Genomic DNA, 24,865 nt, shown 5'->3' on the forward strand with positions numbered 1-24,865 from the left:
TGCTCGTAACGCCAGTAATTCAGGTAATAGATATAGCAGGGAGCAGCTGATAACAACCATCTAATACAACATATATGTATGCCTTAGCGTGTCGTGTCGGCTTGTAACTAAAACACTCCTACCACGTAGTTGGATGACCATATGACAGGCTAAGGCATTTATACATTTGGGACAATAGAAGGGGACTTGACACCTAATTGTTTATGCTTTCAAACGACACTGGTACAAATTCACAAGCTGGTGGGTTTGAGCTGGTTGACAATGATGCAGCGCCACCCAATTACCAGTGTAGTGGAGAGTGGCTCCTGATACAGTCAGCGCCACATCGAAGCTCTATACAGCAGAGCATGATGCGAGTGGTACCAAGCTGGAAGGGGGGTAGTGCTGAGGAATTTACAGTGCTGTTTGTGGGCGCTGCTGTAGGTGGGTGGATAGTGGTGGTGGGGCACCGTCTCATCCAAACTCACTCTACTTTGCCCTGTGGCACAGTGTAGTGGAGAGCATCTCCCACTACACTAATAAGCGAATTTGACTCAGATGCTTCTGGTCCACCAACTGAAGGGGCGGTGATTCAGCCAAACAACCAATCAGGTTGCTGAAATTGCTGAATAAGGCACAAATCTGGTGGAAAAAGTTAATATGCCCACCAGTCCATGGCCAGACGCTTCTACTGCATTTCATCACTCACATCGAAGCTCTGTACAGGAATGTACAGCGTGATGTGGACACTAGCCAACACAAGGGGTTCAATTCCTTAGCGTCTCGGGCGACAAACGGTTCCTGTTGCCCAAGCGCACGTGAAGGGGCATCGGTAAAGGACGCTCGTTTTTCAGATCGGTGGCTTTTGCTGCATTCAGCTTATATACCAAAGTTCTAGGGGGTTTGAGGGGAGGGAGGGGGTAGGTGGAGAAGCCGGCTGTGTCATCCAAGTAAAAGGGTTTTGGATTCCCCTTTGCAGGGAAGATTTATGATAAAAAGTGACAAAGTATTTACCCGGAATGTTGTTTATTGTGAAATATTTTAAAAATAGATGCTCTGAGAAAAGCCAGCGGAGGCTTAAGAAAAATTCCACCAGGGGCAACACGCAAAGGGACCCCCACATTGGTTTGTCCTGTGTATTCAAAATAAATATTCCTAATTCCACTAAGATATATATCATTGTCCTAGGACAAGAACTCTGCCCTTCAGTGAATGCATTGTCTATTACAGTCACCAATCGGAGACAGTCCATGTTATATATAATGATATTACAGACGGGATCAGCCTCTTGTGGGTAATCCTTTGACCCATTAGCAAGTTCTCAGAAGCATACGTCAATGGTTTCTCTGCGGTCAGACACATACTAGAAAGTATCCTGGTATCGCTGACACAGCACTTCTCTCCATGCCAGGAATGAGATCTGCTGCATTAGCAAGACATCTGTGTGAATGTTAATCTACAATAAAGCAGGAAACAAGGCAGCATCACTGGAGTGTGTGCAATCCACATTAATTCCAAGAGGTCGGCGGGGTCCAGAATGATTACAGGGCTCTCTAGCATCGCACTCCATTGGAGCTGCCACACTTACAAATGAATCAGATACATGAAAGCCAGATTTTTAAGTTAACCCCTTTAGGACCAGAGATTTTTCATTTTTCTATTTTAGTTTTTCCCTTCCTGCCTTGCAAGAGCCATAACTTTTTTTTTTTTTTTTTTTTATTTTCCCATCAACATTGCTGTCTGAGGGCTAGCTCAGGCTTGTTTTTTGTGAAATGGGTGGAATTTAAAAAAAAAAATTTTAATGGTAGCATTTAACTTAAACACATAATGTACGGAAAAACCTAAAAAGAAAATTTTAAGTAGAAAGAAAAGTAAAAAAAAAAAAAAGCTATTGCCCCAATTTTTGAGAGGAGAGGTAAGGGGATGGGGGGGGGGGGGGGGGTGGATGGGGTTTACAGCGTTCACGGTATACTAAAAATGATATGTACTTTGGTATCATCGTAACTGTACTGCCCCATAGAACAACCTTATAGATTTTTTTATTTTTAAGAAGTAAATGAAAGCCTTTTTAAAAACACCGGATTCTAAGACTTGTCCCTTTATTTTTGGGAGGTGCGAGTGCTATTTTTTGCAGGACTAGTTGTGGCATTCATTAGTACCACTTTGGGAGATATAGATCTTTTTGATCACTTTTTCTCAATAAATTTTTGGGAGCTGGCATAACAATAAGACCTGCAACTCTGGCATTCCGATTTTTTAATTTTTTTTAATGCCACATAACATAGCATAAAAATATTGTGATATTCTAATAGTTCAGACTTATGTAAACAGCGATACTAAAATATGTATTTTTTTAATGGTTTAGATATTTTATGGGAAAAATAAGCAAAGTGTTTTTGTTTAACTTAAAAAAATTTTAAAAATTTATTTTTTTTGTTAAAAATGTAAAAAAACCAATCAACTCTAGCCCATTTCGGTGAGATTTCTTATTATAAAGTAAATAACGCAAAATCTCAACTGCTAAATGTTGGAATGGACACTAAAACTAAGCGAATCAAAACAGACTCAGCCCCATATACGTGGAACGAGCACTCCATACCCCATTTAGGCATCAATGTAACTTACCTTTGCCAAAAATTACCTGCCACTTAACTACATCCCACAAATCTTAAAGAACTTTCACAAACCCTTTATATCTTAGGCTGGTAGAATTGCAGAGGTTAAAATGATGATCCTTTCACAAATTCTATATATCTTCAGAACAGTAGCAATCCCTATTACAGCAACCTTCCTTACTAAACTTCAAGCTATTATTAATAAATTTATCTGGGGAGGAGCACACACCAGAGTTAAATTCTCCCCTCTGAGTTGGGAGGCATGAGGGCATCTGATGTCAAGAGATACTTTGCTGCCACTCGTACTAGATCAAACTAAACAGTGGTGGGCTGCCACGTCACATAAAAAAATGGGTTTCCATAAAGACTGCAGCCTTAGATGCTACCCTAATTTCCCTTCTTGGGGCTAAGCCCCCCTCTCTACTGACTCATGCCCTCCCGAGCCTCCAAATTTCAGTCCAAATCTGGAACCTATTGGCCTCCTCATCTTCTAGTGTGGTCCCGATCTCGGCTCTCCCTTTACGATTCCTTTCCTCCATGCTCTCAGAGTTTGATTTCAGTGTGTGGGAGTCCTCAGGTAATAAAAGAACTGGAGATCTTTATAAAGAGAATGTCATGCTGGATTTCTCCACTTTGAGCCAGACATTTAAACTCCCTAGAAAGTTGGGTTTTGCCCATCTGAGATTAAGATCTGTTTACAAACCCTTGATGTTTGGAGCCCAGTGTTTCCTAAGGCAGCCTTCATTTCTTTCTCACTCCCGTTGAGTGCCTCTGGAGGCATATCCGTATTTTATGATGACTCGTTCTCCCGGACTCAGAATAAGCCCACACAAATGTTGTTGTGGGAAATAGACCTTAGGTAGAAATTCAGTTTGAGTGAGGGGAACCAAGCCCTCGCCTGGACCAAGAAGGTTTCGCACGGTATTGCCCATTGGAAGCCATCGCACAAGATATTCCTGCGTTGGTACCTGACACCAGCGAGACTTGTTAAAATGAATAAAGATGTCCCCGAGACTTGCTGGAGGGGATGTGGCACGAAGGGCACATACTTCCAGATGTGGTGGTCGTGCCCAGTTATTCACTCTTTCTGGAATGTGGTTTTTGATTTTATTTACTTGCCGTCATGTCAACTTGTGTCCCTGGACCCAGCACTGGCTCTTTGTTTTTTAAACACAAATAAATTGTCCCCCTTCTATTCAGTCCTCATCTCACATCACCCTAGCATCACAACTAATGATAGCTAGACATTGGAAGTCAAGGGAGACCCCCTCAATATCGGAGGTCAAAAACTCGGTGAATCAAACACATCACCTGGAAGAAGCTTATTCTCGCAGATATCTCACTGTGTTCTCTTGGATGGCCTCTTGGGCAACATGGATGGACTTTATGGTGTCAAACCCTTTATAGTCAAGATCTGTGGTGCTGGGGATTGTGCTGACAGGTAGAGGATGCCCGAGCTGGGGATGGTGGAATCTGTTTAAACCTAATGAACCTCTTCTCTCTAGACAGTCATGACTTGTAATGTGTATGCTTATGTTGAATTGTGTACCCAATCATGGCTCTGCGCCTCTTTTTGTATAAGTAGGTTTTATTAATTTGGAAAAATTTTTATTTTTTATTAAAATGTAAAAAAAAAAATTGCAATAGTTTTATTTTTGAATGTAGTTTCCACGGGGAACTTGACCTTACATATTAAGGCATCTATGCATGGCAGCCTTTAGTTGTGAAGATGGGGCATGTGAAGGGTTGCAGTTAGTCAACAGCACATTCAATTCACTAAATGGTTGGACTACCCACACAAAGCTGTCAGAATCTGGAATTCATAAATCCGTATCAGTGACTTTGTGACCGTATAGGTCTATGCTTGTTTAAAACCTATTCAGATGAAATGTCGTATGTGAAGGAATACAATAAGGCACAGGAGGGGGAGGGGTTCGGGTCAGTCCCTCCCACTGACTATTAAGGCACAAGGTTAACTTCAAACCACAGCATCTAGACAGTTAACTGCCACAATCAGAGCTAACTCTGATCGCGGCAATTATCGACAGCTGTCAGAAACAGCCAGCTAGCCATCAAGCCCGCTCCATTCACTTTTCGGAACCACCCTACGCAAATGTACTATTTGGAGAATGTGAAAGCATTAATTAAGTTCTGCAGAGCTTTTTGTGATGTCTACAGACGCTTCAGAAGGGAATAGATTAGAATACTAGGGATGTCCAGCCTAGCAGAAAAAGTAATCCAGATTTATGTCCTTGGGGCTTATTTAGAAGCCTATATTTTCCATCCGTGTATTTCATGGACAGCACATGGACCCATTACAGCCTATGGCACTATACACACAAGCGAATGGTCCAATGAGTTAGCTACTCTTAGGACATGTGACGAATGGAAAAAGTGATATCCCATACCTAAGAAGAGGCCACAGTGCTCATCAGAGCGCCATTGCTTCTTCAAACAGCTGATCGGTGGGAGCCCTGAGCAGTAGACCCCCATTGATTTGATAATGATGACCTATCCTAAAGATCGGTCAGCAATACCTCAGTCCTGGAAGACCTTTTTAATAGAGTGACAGCATTCTTTGTTCAGGTTTCTCATCTCCTGGCTAGAGAGCAGAGCGGTTATAAAGAGTGTTTCTTACTCTGGAGGACCTGTTCTGCATTACATACATTTTTCCTGTGGGAGTGCTGCAGGGAAACTGTACACTTACTGCCTAGTTTCCCCACAGATTACAGCAGATCGGTGGGGGGCACTTTGTGATCAGTTTATTGTTAAGGGGCCCTTTAAAGTAGAAGGAATTGTTCAACACAGAGAATTCTTAACAGGAATATTTTACCTAAATATACTATGCAAAATTGGTTACGGAGTAAATAGTGTAACAGATGTAATCTGTGTAACAGTGATCTAAAACACATGATATGCCATTGCCCCGAGCTGCGCAGATACTGAAAAACAAATAGTGTTCTTTCGGTTTTGATATGAATGTACACAGTGAAGCAAAATTGTGGTTGGGGTAGGACTATTACTATTAACTATTACTGACAGATGGAAATGACAAGAGATAGTCCCCTACATGCGAACATGCGAGTTACGAACTTCTCTAGATACAAACAAAATTGTCCTGGAGTATGATCTGATACCATAGCATTACATCATACTGTACAGCGTTCAGACAGGCATTCTATTAAACCATGCCATATGCACGGTTGTATAGGCACTCAGCATAGGCAGCCCCGAGGCCTTTTAGGAAGGCCCATCCACTGCTGTGGCAATCGCACGGCATCCGACGATCTTATCGCGGGAGGCCTTAAACCTAGAACATCGGATGGCGGCTGTTTCTTACAGCAGACACCTGTCCGCAACAGCTTCGATAACAGCTTTGATGAGCGGCGCAGCTTAACTCTTTAAACGCCAACTCCGACAGCGACATTGAAAAGGTTAACAGCTCCAATGAGCAGTGTGGCTTATCAGAGCTGTTTCCCACAGGTGTCAGCTGTAAGTAACAGCCACAGCCGCATTGTATGGAGCGGGATCGACCCGCAATCTCCCTCCATACAAGCATTTGTTCGGAAATACGAAATACGAACAAAATGCACTGGAACGGAACCTGTTCGGAAGTAGGGAAATTATCGGTAATTAAATGAACTCCTAGCTAGGAAAGTGATAATGGGTAGCTGGGGGAAAAAAAAAAAAAAAGTTACCCTGCCAAAATCTGCAGCATGAAAAATGCCATTAAGTAATATTGATCAAAAAAGCTTGTATATTAATAGAGGTAACCTATCAATTGGCTATAAAGCTTTGGGATCCACGGATAATGGGCGAGAGACCAAGATCTAGATTTACATATAATTTTGACACAAAGGTAAAAGGGATAAGTAAATCAAATTTGTGAAGATCAGTACAAACTAAAGGCTACTAAACCTTTCTAGCTTGCTAGAAATCAGCGATAAAAACGAAAAGAGCATGAACAGTGCACAATGGCCGTGCATTTAGACACAACTATTATCACTCAAAAGATGGCTTTTGAGTGATAATTGTTGTGTCTAAATGGGCCTTAATACATTCAGATTCTCTAGCTGCCGTAAGTCCAAGCCTACTATTTGCCAGCCCAAAAGCCTGCACAGGTTTGCCATCGCCTTCCCTGGTGTCTTTGGCTCCCTGCGGCCAACATTGCTTCTTGAGACTGGAGTCATGTGTAAGTAAAAAGCCTCTTCTTTACAGAGTCACCCCAATTGCCCCCCCCCCCCCAAACTGTGGTTGGGTGGAGCAGGAACATAAATTTTTCTCCCCAACTCACATGCACACTGATATTTTCCCCTTAAAAAAGCTACGCCCACCTTCGTACCCTATCAGATAATTTAAAAAAAATGCTTCAATAGATTTACAATTAAAACTGAAGCAACTTTACAACATTTTTCATACTATCGTTTTATGTCCACATCACCTATGGAGCCCCCCCTCTATCTGTACCCGTACCCATGCCAAAACAAGGCTGCACAGAGGCTCAACTTGAAGCTTCTGGGCCCCAATGCAAAACCTGTAACAGGGCCCCCAACTATAATGCTTTATTCATAGTACTGGGCTCCCTATATAGAGAAGAGAAGCCTTATGGGCCCCCTAAGGCTCCTGGGCCCGGGTGCAACCGCATCCCCTGCACCCTGTATAGTTACGCCCCTGTTTGCTAGTGATGGTGGTATAGTCGCTCTCTATAGTGCTAAACCAGTGCAAAAGTAGGGTGTCAAACTAGAGTAGCGCGAGTCTGAAGTGCCGTAGGCTGCTTATTTCAGTTACCGTTAGTGCTCAGGCTTTCACTCACCGCCAGGCACTGCGTTACCAAAGACCACCAGCCCCTGTAGAGCGGTTGGTGTTGCCAAACCAATAATGTGCTTCCATAGAACCATTGCTTACATCTAATCTCTCCTGGATCGTAGCTCTGAATAAAAGGCAGCGCACCTCACCTTCTGGTCGGCGCCAGCGGCCCAAGCTCCTCCCCCTTAAAGTGCTCAACACACCAAAAATCTGAATACTATAAAAACACATAGAAGGTTGCAGAACAGGAGGGTAAGGGGGACAACATTAGGCATCAACTCCTTACAGGTGGAGCAATGAAAAGAAAAACTTGGTTGTGAAGGTGGATCTTCGCTTTAAGCGCAAGAAACAGACACATTGAGAAATAGACTTTTATTAGTAGCTACATGATTGTTGTAAAAGTCAAGCTGTCATTAGCGCACATAACCTGGAGGCTTTGCTGGTTTCTCATAAAAGGGGAATGATTTATGGCTACCCCTGCCGGTAATTACCTTGTGAATTAGTCTGCACTGAACTCTCTGTAAATTGCTCTACTCAAAAATCACTATTTACTCAATGAATCAAAGCTATTAGCACCAATAAACAACAAACTAACCGTAAAGCAGCTCCCGGAGAGCCCACGATTTATAGCTCTCCATGTGTCGGCCACTAGCTGCTTGCCACAAGATATTTCTTAATTACCGTGCCGACACCCGGATGCCACAACCCCATAAGATTTCATGGCGTGACATAATTTAGCCGGCAGACATAAAGCGCTGCTGCTCTGGGCCGCGGCAATAAAGAAGTGGCGGTAACAGGTTTACAGCGCGGCTGCGAATGAGCCTCTTCAGATAAGTGAGCGTTTACTTCAGACTGGAGGTCTGCATCAGAAGACTATCTATAAAGTCTGCAGGAGGAAGGGGGGGCGGGGGACGTAAAAAGCTAGAAGCTACATTTTATCTCAGTTATAAGAGCGATCCGCTAGCTGCAGAACTCATGTGAGGTTAGGCTATTGGATTTCCCAGACTGCATTAAATCTGGTAAATTAAAGGGCATTAAGCATTTTATATTGCTCCAATAAATCTAAATTAATGAGGCAAATTTGATTAAAATAACGATGAGAAATATCCTACTATTTTGTGTATACAGCCCCTGGGCAGACCAATGTATGTCCATGGTTGCAAATTACAAACATTACTGATGTGTAGGCATGTGTTACTCCATGGCTGTATGATCTGTCTACATAGGGCTCTCTGCATATCCAGCAGGGCTTCTCTCTGTATTGGTGTGGAATACAAGAGACACATGCTCCCTCTGAGCCGCCGCAGGGCTGGGCAGGGGAACGCAGGGCTCGCGGGCGTCCCGCTAGAGGCCGGGTGGGGGAACGCAGGGCTCGCGGGCACCCCCCGCTAGAGGTCGGGCGGTGGAACGCAGGGCTCGCGGGCACCCCCCGCTAGAGGCCGGGCGGTGGAACGCAGGGCTCGCGGGCGCCCCCCGCTAGAGGCCGGGCGGGGGAACGCAGAGCTCGCGGGCGCCCCCCGCTAGAGGCCGGGCGGGGGAACGCAGAGCTCGCGGGCACCCCCCGCTAGAGGCCGGGCGGTGGAACGCAGGGCTCGCTGGCGCCCCCCGCTAGAGGCCGGGCGGGGGAACGCAGGGCTCGCGGGCGCCCCCCGCTATAGGCCGGGCGGGGTACGCAGGGCTCGCGGGCGCCCCCCGCTAGAGGCCGGGCGGGGGAACGCAGGGCTCGCGGGCGCCCCCCGCTAGAGGCCGGGCGGGGGAACGCAGGGCTCGCGGGCGCCCCCCGCTAGAGGCCGGGCGGGGGAACGCAGGGCTCGCGGGCGCCCCCCGCTAGAGGCCGGGCGGGGGAACGCAGGGCTCGCGGGCGCCCCCCGCTAGAGGCCGGGCGGGGGAACGCAGGGCTCGCGGGCGCCCCCCGCTAGAGGCCGGGCGGGGGAACGCAGGGCTCGCGGGCGCCCCGCTAGGAGTAATGGCAGTCCAATTGATTTTACATTAAAATATCAAACAAAAAGTGAAATTAAGTATCCCTCAAATCTGATGTTATGAGTGCAAGAACTTTAAAAAGTTTTTCTTTTTTTTTTGTTACATCTAGGGCAGCTATGTATTTTTCAGTGCTGTACACAAACTGAATGGTAATCAGCACCTCTTCCTAGTAAATGGTATAAGACGTCAATGAACTTATTACTATGTTTCAAGAGTGTGGAAGGAGGCCCATGTAAGCACAAGAACAACTTACAAACTCCATGCAGATGTTGCTCCAGGATGAATTTGAACCCAGGACCCCAAAGCTAAAAGAAGACAGCTGTGAATCTCCATACAAATAAACTTACTTCAAGCTTTTGAGACAAACAGTGTAGCTCAGATGGACTTTTCTCGTGGGCTGGAGAAGAGTCCCCGTCGTCCCTCTTATGGTTCTTCACATGATAATAATGGAGTTTATCATAACTCTTCTTCAATTTACAAAGCTGAGGAAAGAAGAGGACAAACTTCAGATTACATCAGTCAGGAGCTCCACGTCCACCATAGACCAAGAAAAGATAAGGGATCTGCGTCCTGGAATGCAGAGGCGGTTGGTGGCTGTTGGGGAACATTTAACTCCATTTTGGAGGTACACATGTGATATATTAGAAGAATGCATTATTTGTGGTTCCCCCAAGGATTAGAAGTCTCAATGTTGTCTTGCACGTTCAGCTTCCATCCAAGCCACCAGAGATAAAGCCTAGCAGCCGTCATGTCACTGACATCAAAGGCCTGATTAGGCCGGCGTGAAAACAGGGAAAGTACTGACAGCTTTGAATTCTGCACTGCATGTCAATTACATACAGCATGGCTTGGCCGCAATGGATCGACCGCAGCATGTGGACGAGATAATTGCAAATTTCGTCCACTTTGCTGCTTTATCCCAGGACAAAAAGCTGCAACCGGAATTTCTGTGAAGAGGTGACACCTGTATATAGAGAACACAAGATCCACCAGAAAAACTTTGGGAACCCCTGCTTTAAAGGAATCTGCTCACAATTACAGCCCCATCTATATACCCCATTACAGTACATGGATTACATAGAGGGCAACTGGACCAATTCCATCCATGCATTACATCAAAGGAACGTAATGCTGCATTTTTTCCAGCAGAGGTCAATACAGGAAAAAACGCCTTTTCTAGATATTGCCGATCGCTGGCGCTTAGAATAGCAGGACTCATTTGATCTCAAATGAAAATTGAGGCCTTCCCAATGAGGTTGCCTTTAACCTTGTTCAAAATGCTCCTCTGATACAGAAAGTATATTAGGAAGCCCCCATATAATGTGGTTCCCCTATACAGTAACACATGTACCACTAAATGGGACCCATCTACAGTCTGTTTTCTACTTTTAATACTCAAGTTGCGGAGGCAGACATCAGCAGAACCAATAAGTTATCCTGCTGTCCATCACCAGATATTACAGGGAGATTTCATCAATCTTACGCTACCGGTTATGAAAGTCTGTGGTGAAGCCGAGCGCCCTTTATCTCTCAGTCTAGTTACTGTGGAAATATCATCGAAACCTCCACTTATCAACAATATCTCACAACGGAAAAAACACCAAGTGTAAAAGTTGTGCAATGTGGTAAAAACTTTCCTTAACTTATGCCCATTTATTTCTGTAGTGTTTTCCGTGTCCTCGCATCTCTAGCACATCCACAGGACACGCATGATGGAGCCCCTCGTCAACAGTCCTATTTTCTCATCAATAGTGATATTAAAAACTATTCTAAAATTGTCAACCGCATGCAACCATGTCTCATCCATTGTGACCAGGTAGGGTTTACCGGCGGTAGAGAAACCGGGGGGTACACCATCAGGGTCCAATCAGACGGCTGGTTTTCCCGTCTGTATATTTCGCAGACCCATTGTAGCCCTGTTTCCCTGAAAATAAGACATTCCCTGAAAATAAGACATAGGCATGATTTCCCAGAATTTTTGAGGACGCAAAATGATTTTGCAGGCTTTTTGAGGATGCTTGAAATAGAAACCCTTCTCTAAAATTAAGCCCTGCTAACAGTTAGTCAATTTATATAGTGTCCAGGCAGCTATACATGTAAAAAAGTTAATTCTTTTTGAACAAAAGTTAATATAAGACCACTGTCTTATTTTGGGGGAAACTGGGTCTTCACGTGAGCATTTTTCACACAGGTCAATGGACTTGTCCGACCCCTTTAAGATCCCCAATAACACCCTGCAGGGATCTTCCCTATCCCTCCTGATTAATATTCTTATTGTGGATCATCTAACAATGCACTATGGGAATTTTTTCCAGCCATCTCAGATGGCTGAAAATAAGACCCAGAGCCAGTGGATCGGAGGGACGGCAGAGAAAAACAACTGCAGGTTATATACCTCTTCCTCCTCTGATTCCCAGGAGAGAACTGTATCCAAAAACCGTACCGTCACTTTAAAAAGGAATTTGAGAGTTTTGGCCACATTTTAAGAAGCGCCACTACAGGGATTTTTTAAATTCATAATGCAGCTATGCCCCAGAAATATTATATATATATATATATATATATATATATATATATATATATTATACATATACACAACACACATACACACTAGTGTTATCTCGGTTAGTAATTTCTTTCTATCAGACATTCCTGACCTCTCTCTCTCCCCAAATGGTCATGTGATCTTATTTCTGACCATCTCAGGTCTACTTGGGGTTATACAGTCTGAATGCTTTGCATGAATCCTACTACAGAAACTGGCTAGAGGGGGATGCAGGCACTGCTGTCACAGTTATAATAGTTGATGATCACACAGCTCCAGTCCCACAGTTATAATAGAGGAGATCACAGCTCATCCTCCTGACTGTATACTTAAGGCCTGTAGCTTAGTTAAGTGAATATAGAAGGTAAATGATAATTAAACTGCCCCTCTCCAACAAGCAGAAATAGTATAGCCTATAGGTGTATAATCTCACCATCAATATGATGCTTGATAAGCATCAGACAGGAGACTGCATTGCAAAGAGGTGACTGCAATACACAAAGGAGACCTCCAGAGTGTGACAGCCATCAGGCAGGAAGGGGCAGGGATGGAAAAAAAAAAAAAAGTTTTCACAAGAGTGCCCCTTTAATTATTTTAAAACCAAGGCACCTAGACATCTCTTTCCCTCCCTGGGTGGCTACCTTTCCTTTCAAGTGGTGGCATTCGGGTATCAAGTAGCTGGTGAGTTTATAGCTCAGCAGGTCTCCAGTCCATGTTTCACTTACCTTTTTACTTCACCAGTCATACCCAGACCCTTCATGATATAGGACTCTTGCCACAAGAAACCTATCCTGGTTCTGTAGGGTTAATGTACATAACATGGGCATCCTGCTCATCTTTTGTACCATTCCAGAAAATCCCAATAGCTCTTCTCTCCCTTTTTTATTCTGCAATGTCGGGAATTGACTCCGTTTGTTTGGACCAGAGGAAGATCTCAGACCACTAAAAGCCCATTTAGATACAACGATTATCACTCAAAATTCGCTCAAAAGCCGTCTTTTGAGCAATGATCGTTGTGTGTAACTGCACTAACATCGTGCAGTTTTCGTCGCTCATCGTTGTCTTGCAGCGTGGTCAAAGACAACAATGAACCTCATCAGGGATTCACAGCGAGATACAGCTGATACTATTGTTTAAGCTGTATCCCGCTCCCTGATGACAGGCGGGTTACTAAGAACAGAGCGGTCCAGCTCTGTACTCCATACCCCACACGGAGCGCTCAGCTGTATAACAGCCGGGCGCTCCGTGCAGAAAACAGCTGGTTGCAGAAGACAAGGGGGGACACCCCGCTTGTCTTCTGCATCCTCCGCTCGGAGCGCCTAGCTGTATAACAGCCGGGCGCTCCCAGCGGGGAACAGCTGGATGCAGAAGACAAGCAGGGACACCCCGCTTGTCTTCTGCATCCTCTGCTCGGAGCGCCTAGCTGTATAACAGCCGGGCGCTCCCAGCGGGGAACAGCTGGATGCAGAAGACAAGCAGGGACACCCCGCTTATCTTCTGCATCCTCCGCTCGGAGTGCTCGGCTGTATAACAGCTGGATAAAGACAAGCAGGGACACCTGCTTGTCTTCTACATCCTCTGCTCGTAGCGCAAGGTGATCACTCATCTTGAGCGATCATCTTAATCTGTAAATGACAAAACAATTATTGCTCAAAAGTCGCTCAAAAGACATCTTTTGAGCGATAATCGTAAGAGTGCTCTGGTAAAACCCCCATCTAGGAGGAGGAACAGGTTTACTGGACTTACAGCTCAGTTACTATTTAGGCCTCCAACCTTTACTGGCCACATAATGATAGCTCCACATTCTGGGTATGGATGGAGAGGGGTCTTTGCTCACGTCCCATTCTCTCTCTCTCTCCCCTTATTACGACAAGGCAACGGGGACATTTTACTCATTCAAACTTGTATCTTTGTCCCCCTATTCTTAGACTTTTAGATTCAACCTAGGGAAAGGCAGATAGGTGGTGAAGAGGGGTCTCACCTCTGGGACCCCAACTAGTCCCAGCGCCAAGCAGTTTTTTTTTTTTTTTGCTTGCTTTTTTTTATAACTCTCATAGACTTCAACAGGGAGAGAGGTCCATTTAGTCTTCTGCCTTAAAGGGGTATTCCAGTTGTAAAGCAAATTTTCAAAGATTCCAGATATGGAGGGTGTTCGCCCCATGTTTATGCACGGCGGGTTATGGGTGTAAAGCGAACAGTCATGACAGTCTTATCCTGTCCTCAGTTACTGATAATTCCCTGCATCACTATTTTCCAAGATGGCTGATGCATTCCTGCTGATCTGGGAAATTTAGTTTCAAGCTGCATAATTCCCTGCTGTTGGCACATCCCTGCTAAGCGCTACCCTTCTATTGGTCAACAATCCGGTCCAGAGAGCGGAATTTAAATTAAAAAGAAAATTAAAAAAAAAAGTCCCTGGTCGTTCTTACTGAGCATGCCTGACCTGTATCGCTGGAATGTCACTAGGTCGTATCCATGGCAACCAGGGAATAAACACTTCTGAAGTACCAGGAGAAGGTAATGGTTTATAGACCCCCTCATTGGAAACTTCAACATTTGATTGGCATTCATTCGACAGCAACTTTGCTTCACCGAAGTATCCTTTTAAGTCTCAAATCAATAATTAGGGTATCCAGTTCTCTCAATAGATGGGGGTCCTAATGGTGGACCTGCCACCTGTTAGACATTTAATGTACATGCTTTTGACTGGAACACTAACTATGTTGTATGTAATCAGAGTTGCAATAAACTTACTAAAGCCAAAGAGGACTTACAGGTTTTATATTTTAGCGCAGCGCCATCTTGTGGTCTATGATAGAAATTCATCTCAACAAACAAAATTGATGGCAGAAAAAAAAGAAAGTCCCCTGGTCTATCTAGTCAGCCCTTATATTGACTCTCTTTTAGGATAGATCTGTGCCTATTCCAGGCAGCTTGAATGCATTTATTGCCGATTTCCCAACCACGTCTGCTGGAAGTTTGTTCCAAGTTTCTACTACACGTACCTTCCCCACTATCAACACTCAAACCCGCTAAGTAGTCCTCCCATTCTACACAGACTGGGCGGACTAATAAGCACACCCATGTACTGTGGTCAACGTGTTTAGCAGTGGGTGTGAGCACTGACAGCGGGGGAACAGCGGGACGGCAAGTATAAAAAAAAAAAAAAACAACACTTACATCCCCGAACTGGGCAGGTCAGCTGCTTTGGGCTCATAAGCTTATCTTTTGGGTCTCCAAGTATCTGACAGATTCCTATTAACAAGGGATTTCACCATTATGTTCTAGCGTGACGAACCCACAGTGATTAAGGGGGCTGCAGTCAGACCCCCTACCACATAAAAGTGGCAGAACTATAAAAGGGAATGTGATGTTAGGGAAGCAGGTGCTTCAAAGCCCTCCTCCTGTAGTCACTAACTTTATATAGAGGTATGCCCCATGGTGAGCCATGATCTCACACAGGAGGCAAGGCCAATGACGTCACTGAACGACTTATAAGATGTGGCTTATTTGCATATAGCACAGAGCAAGTTTATAGCAAGAAAATAGCAAATAATAGTCACTGCATACATACAGTACTGATACTGAGTTACATTCTGTATTATACTGCAGAGCTGCACTCACTATTCTGCTGGTGGAGTCACTGTGTACATACATTACTTATCCTGTACTGATCCTGAGTTACATCTTGTATTATACTCCAGAGCTGCGCTCACTATTCTGCTGCTGGAGTCACTGTGTACATACATTACTTATCCTGTACTGATCCTGAGTTACATCTTGTATTATACTCCAGAGCTGCACTCACTATTCTGCTGGTGGAGTCACTGTGTACATACATTACTTATCCTGTACTGCTCCTGAGTTACATCCTGTATTATACTCCACGGCTGCGCTCACTATTCTGCTGGTGGAGTCACTGTGTACATACATTACTTATCCTGTGCTGCTCCTGAGTTACATCCTGTATTATACTCCAGAGCTGCACTCACTATTCTGCTGGTGAAGTCACTGTGTACATATATTACTTATCCTATACTGATCCTGAGTTACATCCTGTATTATACTCCAGAGCTGCACTCACTATTCTGCTGGTGGAGTCACTGTGTACATACATTACTTATTCTGTACTGATCCTGAGTTACATCCTGCTTAATACTCCCAAAGATGCATTCGGTTATGGATGCTCAGGAGCTGAAATTGCCCAGAATTCCGCTGCTGGATCAGTCTGTTGCTCTTGTAGCTTGTTGTCCTTCACCAGGCACTGTACAGTAATCTAATGTAGGAAACAGTAACTACCCATGTATTATAAGTACTCAGCCAAGATGTTACATGCTTGTCTATCAACATACTTGCTGACTGTTTCCAATAGAAACATAAAACAGCCTGCTTCACCGCATCAGTACCAGGAAGCTTCGTAGTCACGTGAAGCCAAACTACAAGCCAATAATAAAACCTGACCTGATCTTTCAGCGCGTCGAGCTGCGTCTCGTAGTTCTTCACAACGTCGTACTGACTTTTATCTGCCGCTTCCAGCTTTTTGGTGAGGACTCCGATCTAAGACAAAAAAAAAATGATGTCGCATGAACCACAGTATAAGACATACGGATAGGGATGTCCTAATGGGACAGCTGCTTAACCCAATGAGGACCAGGGGACTTTGGTCTTAAAAGGACCAGACAGTTTTTAGGGATTTTACTGCCATTTTTTTCCCAGCTACCAAGATAATTTTTGCTGCATGCTTTTACCCTGTGCCATTTGGGGCCAATTATTTCTTTACATCTTTTTCCCCGATTTTAGTTTTATTAGAGCTTAAAAAAAAACAAAAAAACAAACAAACAAACAAAAAAACACATTTAAAAAAATTTAAAGTTTATTTTAAAATGTGTATTTACGCTAAAATAAAGAACATAATTGGTTCTCAGTTTCATTTCAGACGTTTCAATATATAATTTGTATAGTCTGGGATTACAGGGCTCATATGGCGACTGTTTTGGTTTACATCGGCGGTGGGTCATTTTCTTATATATATTTTTTTTTTTTATTCTGTAATTTTTTTTTTACTTATTTTTGTAACCTTTTTATATTTATTTTTTAGACATCTATGTTCCCCATGACGTCATATAAGACCTCTGGGTCTTATATGGGGAAACATCCATCTGTAGTAAGAGTAGTCACTCACAGAACTTATATGGGTCTGCTAGGACCCTGCAGCTGCCCTGTGCACCCATCAGTCACGTGATCGCCGGGTTAAATACTCTTCACTACATAACACTCATTGAGCGCCATGTAGCCTGTAAAGGAGTAGACAGAAGCAGTTAGAGACCGCTTCTCCCTTCTCCTCCGTGTCCTTGGCTGTCACTAACAGCTGAGGACCCGACCCGCTCCTGCTGCAAAGCAAGAACAGGAGCTTTAAAGGGGTTGTCTCGTGAAATCAAGTGGGGTTCAGCACTTCTGTATGGCCATATTAATGCACTTTGTAATATACATCGTGCATTAATTATGAGCCATACAGAAGTTATTCACTTACCTGCTCCGTTGCTAGCGTCCCCGTGGATCCGTCTAAATTCGCTGTCTTCTGGCGTTTTTAGACGCGCTTGCGCAGTCCGGTCTTCTCCCTTCTGAATGGGGCCGCTCGTGCCGGAGAGCTGGTCCTCGTAGCTCCGCCCCGTCACGTGTGCCGATTCCAGCCAATCAGGAGGCTGGAATCGGCAATGGACTGCACAGAGCCCACGGTGCACCATGGGAGAAGACCCGCGGTGCATCGTGGGTGAAGATCCCGGCGGCCATCTTGGTAAAGGAAGAAAGAAGTCGCCGCAGCGCGGGGATTCGGGTAAGTAATAAACTTTTTTTTTTTTAACCCATCCCTTGGCTTTGTCTCGCGCCGAACGGGGGACCTATTGAATAAAAAAAAAAACCGTTTCGGCGTGAGACAACCCCTTTAATCTTCAAGAATTAAAGCCCAGGACCCAGCACTGTAAATTTGCCAAGCTTAGTCCTTAATGGATTAAAGGAAACATCTGCTCTAGATGTTAGATGGAGCCAAAGGAGAAGGAACTAGTATTCAAGGACTTAAGGGACACTAAACGTAAACTAATCATCAATAGAGGGCATTGCATTTATACAGAGCCTTGCGGCACAGAGTGCCAAGGCAGCAGTATACAGACCTAAACTCTCACTCAGGACCTGAATGTTGCGAGTTCAAACCCCGTATGGATCAGGTAGCCGGCTCAAGGTTGACTCAGCCTTCTATCCTTCCGAGGTCGGTAAAATGAGTACCCAGCTTGCTTGGGCAGTAAATTATTAAATTATTTGAAAGCGCTGCGGAATAAGTTTGCACTATACAAATAAGATTCATTTTTTATTTTTATAGTTATATATCCAACTCCCACAATTTTAAACAACCTCTCTTAAGGAGGTCTACCATATCCACTAATCTAACTTCTCCATTAACCCTTGGACGGTGACCCCTTCATCCCACTGTACCCCCCACACCCCATATATGTACATGTACAGATAGCGGCTGGTGACGGCACATACAGCTTTATATAACACTACCCTACCTATATAAAAGATAGCCGGACCACCGTGCAGACCAATCACTACTACCTCCTGAGTGATCCCCATTTCCTCATAGATTGTAAGCTCTTGTGAGCAGGGCACTGTACATGATGACTTGTGAAGTGCTGCAGAGTATATTGACGCTGTATACAGGATTAGTATTTGAGGTTACCTGGCCGTCCTTCTCTTCCACGGCACACCTGGATCTGGCAATCTCCCGCTCCTGAGCCTCCAGCCTCTGCTGCAGCAGCCGGACTCGCTTCTCCCACTCCACCTTCTTACTGTTCACCATGATGTCGATCTGGTGCATCAACTCCTGCAGCTCGTTCTCGCAGGAGGAGTCACTAGGGGACGACCACAACAGCGAGCAATGAATGAAGGGTTAAACACATTTCCAGCTGAGGCCTAAAATGGAATTCTATTGTATATAGGTTTTATTTACACGGGCGATTTGCAGGTGCATTTCCTGTGGGTTGTGCGAGTCACATAAATGGCGCGTGAAAAAGAACCCATTATATAAAATTGATACATTTATATGTGATTTTTTTCCCCCGCAGTAATGCTTCAAGATAGACAGAGAGTAGAGATGAAAACCCCCAATAATAAAAATCATCACATCCCCAGAGCCAAAATAGGCTGTCCCCTTAAGGGGTTAACCCGCTAAGGACACGGCCTATTTTGGCCATAAGCAGGCAATGATTTTGGGGGGATTTTCATTTCCACTTTTCCAAAAGCCATAATTCTTTTGTTTTTCCGTTGACGCGGCCGTACGAGGGTTTGTTTTTTGCGTTTCCAACTAGTGTTTTTATTGGTATATTATATATGTGCCCAAAAATGGTTTGTAAAACTTGTATTATTTTTTTTTTTCTTGGAGAGAAAACTCCTCAATTCTGTCATTGGTTTTTCTTTTTTTAGAGCGTTAATCACACAGCATAAATGACACAATACATTGTTTCTGTGGGTCGATGCGATTACGCAGATACCAAAAATATTAGCTTTTTTAGTTTTTTTCTCACTTTTGCGCAATAAAAATCATTTTTTTGGAAATTATTTTTTTATTGCTGTATTCAAAGTCTCAAAACTTTTTATTTTTCCATGAACAGAGCTCTCTGGGCTTTTTTTTTGCAGGATGAGCTGTAGTTTTTATTTGTATCATTTTGGGGTACATATGGCTTTTTTGATCGCTTTTATTGCACTTTTTGGGAGGTGAAACGAATAAAATAAGCATTTTGCCTCTTTTTCCTACAGTTGCTGTGCAGAACAAATAATGTGCTCAAATGATAGTACGGGTCATTACGAATACGATAATACCAAATATGTAGGGTTTTTCTTAAACGTGGTTATACAAATAAGGGAAAATTAGCAAAAAAAAATGTATATTTTGTTTTTTTCTTTCACTCCTATGTCCCTTAAGGGGACCTGAAGTGTAGCAGCTACCGTCGCTATGATAATGTATGGCAGGACTTCTGTACTACAATGCCTTATCACTCGTACAGCGCTTATAGGCAACGGCAAGCCAGGACAACATAATCTGCCATGGCAACCCGTCGGCCCTGCACGATTACATCACGGGCGTCCGATGACATCACAGAAGGAGCACCCTTCCTTTGTGAACCCTTTACATGCCAAGATCAACATAGATCACGGCATGTAGGGGTTAAAAGCAGGGTTCGCGGTCCTTATAAATCCCAGCGGTAACATGAAACCAGCGCTGCCGCCATGCTTCCGAGGAAACCTTTACGGGTTCTGAGGCGCTTTCACAGACGGCCCTCAGGGCAGTGTGCCAGCGGCTGGCCGACTTTATGGACCCCCCCACCATCAGCAACATCTAACATGTGACTGTGACATGCCGGTGGTCTTTGAAGCTGAAGATCCGCCTCCAGCATCGGTGTGTAGAGACGGCGGACACTCACCCCATGGTCAGGCGCTTCGGGGCAGCCGGTGGGCGCTCTGTCACGTCTGTTCCTCGCTACAAGTTCTCAATCTAATGGGGGATAGAAAACAGGATGAATGCACAGGGTGTCCGGGCGACCGTCCCTCATCGGACACACGGAGGCGTGTTACAGCGGGATGAGCAGAAAACAACCTGGAGGAGGGGATCTAGTGATGGGACAGAAGTAAAGACCCCCCAATGTAAGTTATACGACTATATGTCACCGCAGAGATCTGTCACCGTATAAGACTATGCGGCCAGACGGATTTATAAAGGTCACGGAACTCAAACCCGACTTCTGCAGAACCTCTTTTTGGGGGGGGGGGGGGAACCCACACACAAACACAGCTCTATAAATTTGGTAGCGTAGTAATTGTACTGACCCACTAAAAACTTTATGTCACTTTTGGCGCAGCATGCACACCACAGAAACAAGATCCCCCAAGGGCCACCTGCACACCAACGGATTTGCACTGCGGAATCTGCAGTTCCGTAGGAAGAGTCGTTCATAGCATGGGATGGGAAAACAACAACAAACAAACGCCTCTTCCTGCACACGCGGAAACTGTTTGCGGGGATAATAATAAATATTGCAGCACGCTCTATTTTCGTGCGGCACGGATGGCTTCCATTCAATGAAGTCAATGGAAGCCGTCCAAGCCGCAGCTCATCCGCAATTTACACTGCGGCCAGGTCACAGATTCCGCATGGCGACAACACAAGAAAAATAACTTTTTAAAAAAAAATCTGTACTGCGCATGACCAGTGGCGAGCGTCTGGGTCCATCCACACTACAGATTATAAACAAGAGCGATGGATACGCGCGGCCGGCGGCTGCGATCAGGGTTGGGTTCCGCTGCGGGGGCTTGCATACAGAAAATGCAAAAAAAAAAAAGGACAAAAAAAAATAAGCGGCATCATTAGGAGGTTAAAGGGACCACTTGAAGTTAAAGGCATATTAGTGGACTTGTGCTGCAGTGCCATAAGCTGCACAGCACGACTGACTGCAGGAACTACAAGTCCCAGAGGACCCCAGCAGCCTACACACATACCTACAGCTCTCCTGCCTCCTCAGCACCGCGCAGCCTTCCTCCAGTTACAGACCGCCGGCTCGTCCCGCATTCACATCCTTCTGTAAACCCGCCAGTCCTGCCGCCAGACCAAACCACGCCCACCTAGCAGGGCACATAGTGATAACTAACCCGCCCACAAAAGGCCCGCCCTATCAACACACCTGTATGACAGTTAACCACGCCTCTTCCCCCAGCTGGCCGTTTGAAACACATGTGGTAGACGCTATCAGTTGCCTTGACGACGCTAGGCTGCGACGGGAGGCGGTAAGGGACAAAATGCATTTTTTCGCGAAATACCAGACTATGGTTCTATAATATCTGCAGGTCTCCAGCAGTTTATCATGCAGGAAGGAACTGGCGTTCAGAATGTAGAAAGAGAAGCAGCTGAACAACTCATTCTGTCACTTTTTGGATAATGAAAGTTGGTTGCTATGGGCAACCAACTTGATACATATAGATATGCAGAGCAGAAAACCGGAGACGCTTGTTTCTGTTTATTGGAAAAAATGGGGAAATCAATATCAGAGATTCGCACCATTATGTCGTGATATTTGCTCCTCTCACAGTTTTCTGCCTCATGTATCCACACGGGCGAGTATCACGCGTGATATCGGAGGGTGTATTTAGAGGGTATTCATGCGGGGGAGTTTCTCACGCGAGTTCCATCTGATTGCGATTCGGACAGAACTCGCGCATGAGAAAAACACATCGGTTTTAGTGCGTTTATTCACATTATCGATCTTTGACTGCGATGCCATAAGATTGAAAAATCGTTGCGTGTCCTATTTTGGGGCGATTTGCGATGTTCATTGCAAGAGCGTTGTTATTTGCGAGAAAAGTGCATCGCTGATGTAGTTCGCATGCATTTTCATAGGGAAAATTAAAAATCGCATTCGCATGAAATTCGCTTGGGATTTTTTTCCCATGGAAACAATGGACAAGATTTCTGCGTATTCGCAGTACAGTAGAGCATGTAGTGAAAGAAAAAGCGCCATGTAAATACATCAAATATACAAAGAGGCCCATTCCAGTGACAGTTTTATGCCTCGCAATGCAAAAAACGTACACGAGAAACGCGTTCATATAAATGCACCCATAGGGCTCTTTCGGACGACCATATGCGTTTTTACGTTTTCTCGTCCGCACTGTAAATTTGCATGAATAGACTATTTTCCACAATCATGGCCAGAGGTAATTAACGTTTTTTCGTCCATTCACACAGCTGTGAGCGTCGTTTTTAGCGGAAAAAATAAGTTGCGCCCCGGGAAACCCTCGCTCTGCCTTAATCCTCAGGATGCCTTCAAATGCCTACATAGAGGCACCTGTGAGCTTTTTGCACTGTTGGACGCTGCTAAACCGCCTCCGACCTCCCTTTTTTCCCAGCTCCCATAGAAGTCTATGGGAGCCATCGCCGGATATCAGTCAAAAGACAGAACTATCTTTGACCCCACCGTATATTCGCCACCACCGTATTTTGGTCGTGTATGTTCCATTTTTTACGGTGCAACGTTTTTATACGCCGTATATTTGCTAGTGTGAACGAATGCATTGGAAACCAATGCTTCAGATGGTCGCGTATATCGGTCGGCCGTAAAAACGTGCCGCATGTGCGCTTTATGAATTAAGCCTTATACGGCAAGTGCACTCCATACAATATCGCACTTGCAAACCTGTGAATTTTTATGTGAATGTGGTGTGTTTTGTGAGAAAAATCACATCACAATCGTATTGCTGCACTTGTGATTTTCACGGGACTTATCCTCAGAATAGGTCATCAATAGTTAATCGGTTGCGATCTGGTGCTCGGGACCCCGGACAATCAACGGATCGGGTGTCTGCTGCTAGCATCACAATACATAGAGGTCAGAGCAGGGGTCACAGGGTCTGATCGGAATACCCCGGACAATCAACTGATCGGGTGTCTGCTGCTAGCATCACAATACATAGAGGTCAGAGCAGGGGTCACAAAGGTTGATCAGAAGACCCCGGACGATCAGCTGATCGGGGGCCTGCTGTCAGCATCGCAATACACAGGGGTCAGAGCAGGGGTAACGGGTTGATTGTATGCCCCCGCACGTTCGACTATTGATGACCTATACTGAGGATAGGTCATCAATTGTATTTCCCTGGAAAACTCCTTTAAACATAAAATCCGAGGAAATAAAGCAAATGATGTACAAATGACGATATAAAATAGTCTCAGAGCAATATACTCATTTAAGATCATTTATGGAACTTGACAACAAACTGAATGATAATATTACTAAATTGGAGACTGAAATTACAGACATCAGAGTAAATTAGCTGGAGATACACAGGATATGCCTGGGGTACAATATACACTGGCTGACAGAGAAAATGAAGAAACGCTCAAAATGAGACGAAACTACACAAACAGAGAGAGAATGAAGTTCTGAACAATCAATTTTAATTTCAAACAATTCCACATCTCCTGCGGCCCAATAACCTTGATGATCGGTAAGTGGTGGGGCCGCCACGTTGGGTGGTACAGTTGTTAACGTGATGTGGCATCGATTCAATGAGTGCTGAAAACTGGGGTGGTGTGGACCACATGGTAGTGCCCACAGCCCACAGTGCATCTTCATTACGAGGTTCTGGGAGAGCCATCACTCCACATCCAATCGTGTCCAACAGATTCTCGACTGGAGAGAGGTCTGCAGAACGTGTTGGCCAAAGACTCACCTGGACACCTCGCAATGCATGCCCGCTGATGTTCACTGTGTGGGGCTGAGTGTTATCCTGCTCGAAAGTGGCATTGGGTACTTCCTGAAGATATGGTAGTGCAATGGGCAGCAGCACCTCATCAACATAAAGGCCCTGATGCACAGTAGAGGAGATTGGCTATTGGTGCTGATGGCACCACAAACCATGACTCCGCACTGTGCCATTCATCATGCCAGGCAGTTCTGGAGCAACACCACTACAAGCGTTCATGACGATGGTGCGGTAGGAGAGGCAGTCTTCGCAATGGACGGCTTGACTGAAAGCCAGTCTTCAAGAAACTGTTATCATTGATCGATATTTAACAGATCCAAATCTGTCCATACACTCCACAGAATGTCGCCAGCTGTGGATTGTGGAGCCACTACTGCATGACACCAGATGCGGCCATCACTGTGCTCCAGTCCCACAACAACTATTCTACCAATGGTCATGGCATGCCATTGAGTTTCGGCCATATTGTGAAGCAAAGACCAACCGGCCGTACCTACCCTATGATGAAACCTTTACTAAACTTGTCCATTTAATGAAATAGCTCTCAAAGGCATCTTAGGTGTGTCTACATTCTTTTTTTGGGTTGTACCAGAATTTCAAGTTATCCCCCATCTACAGGATATCCACGGAATAGGGG

At 44.8% G+C, this 24,865-nt stretch overlaps 1 protein-coding gene across 3 annotated transcripts in view; it reads right to left on the minus strand.

Moving 5' to 3' along the window:
• Nucleotides 1–21,563, minus strand: part of DEUP1 (deuterosome assembly protein 1) — a 71,560-nt gene extending 49,997 nt beyond the window's left edge. For all 3 annotated transcript variants that reach the window (XM_066586960.1, XM_066586951.1, XM_066586944.1), the window contains exons 1-5: nt 21,472–21,563; nt 20,400–20,470; nt 18,659–18,830; nt 16,387–16,482; nt 9,728–9,862 (exon numbers count right to left, since the gene is read on the minus strand). In XM_066586960.1, the coding sequence (XP_066443057.1) occupies nt 9,728–9,862; nt 16,387–16,482; nt 18,659–18,830; nt 20,400–20,404 (408 nt within the window). In that variant the 5' untranslated portion in view covers nt 20,405–20,470; nt 21,472–21,563. The remainder of the gene's footprint in view (nt 1–9,727; nt 9,863–16,386; nt 16,483–18,658; nt 18,831–20,399; nt 20,471–21,471) is intronic.
• Nucleotides 21,564–24,865: the final 3,302 nt, after the last annotated feature.

The sequence above is a fragment of the Eleutherodactylus coqui genome, chromosome 1 (genome assembly GCF_035609145.1).
Source record: "Eleutherodactylus coqui strain aEleCoq1 chromosome 1, aEleCoq1.hap1, whole genome shotgun sequence".
Taxonomy (NCBI): domain Eukaryota; kingdom Metazoa; phylum Chordata; class Amphibia; order Anura; family Eleutherodactylidae; genus Eleutherodactylus; species Eleutherodactylus coqui.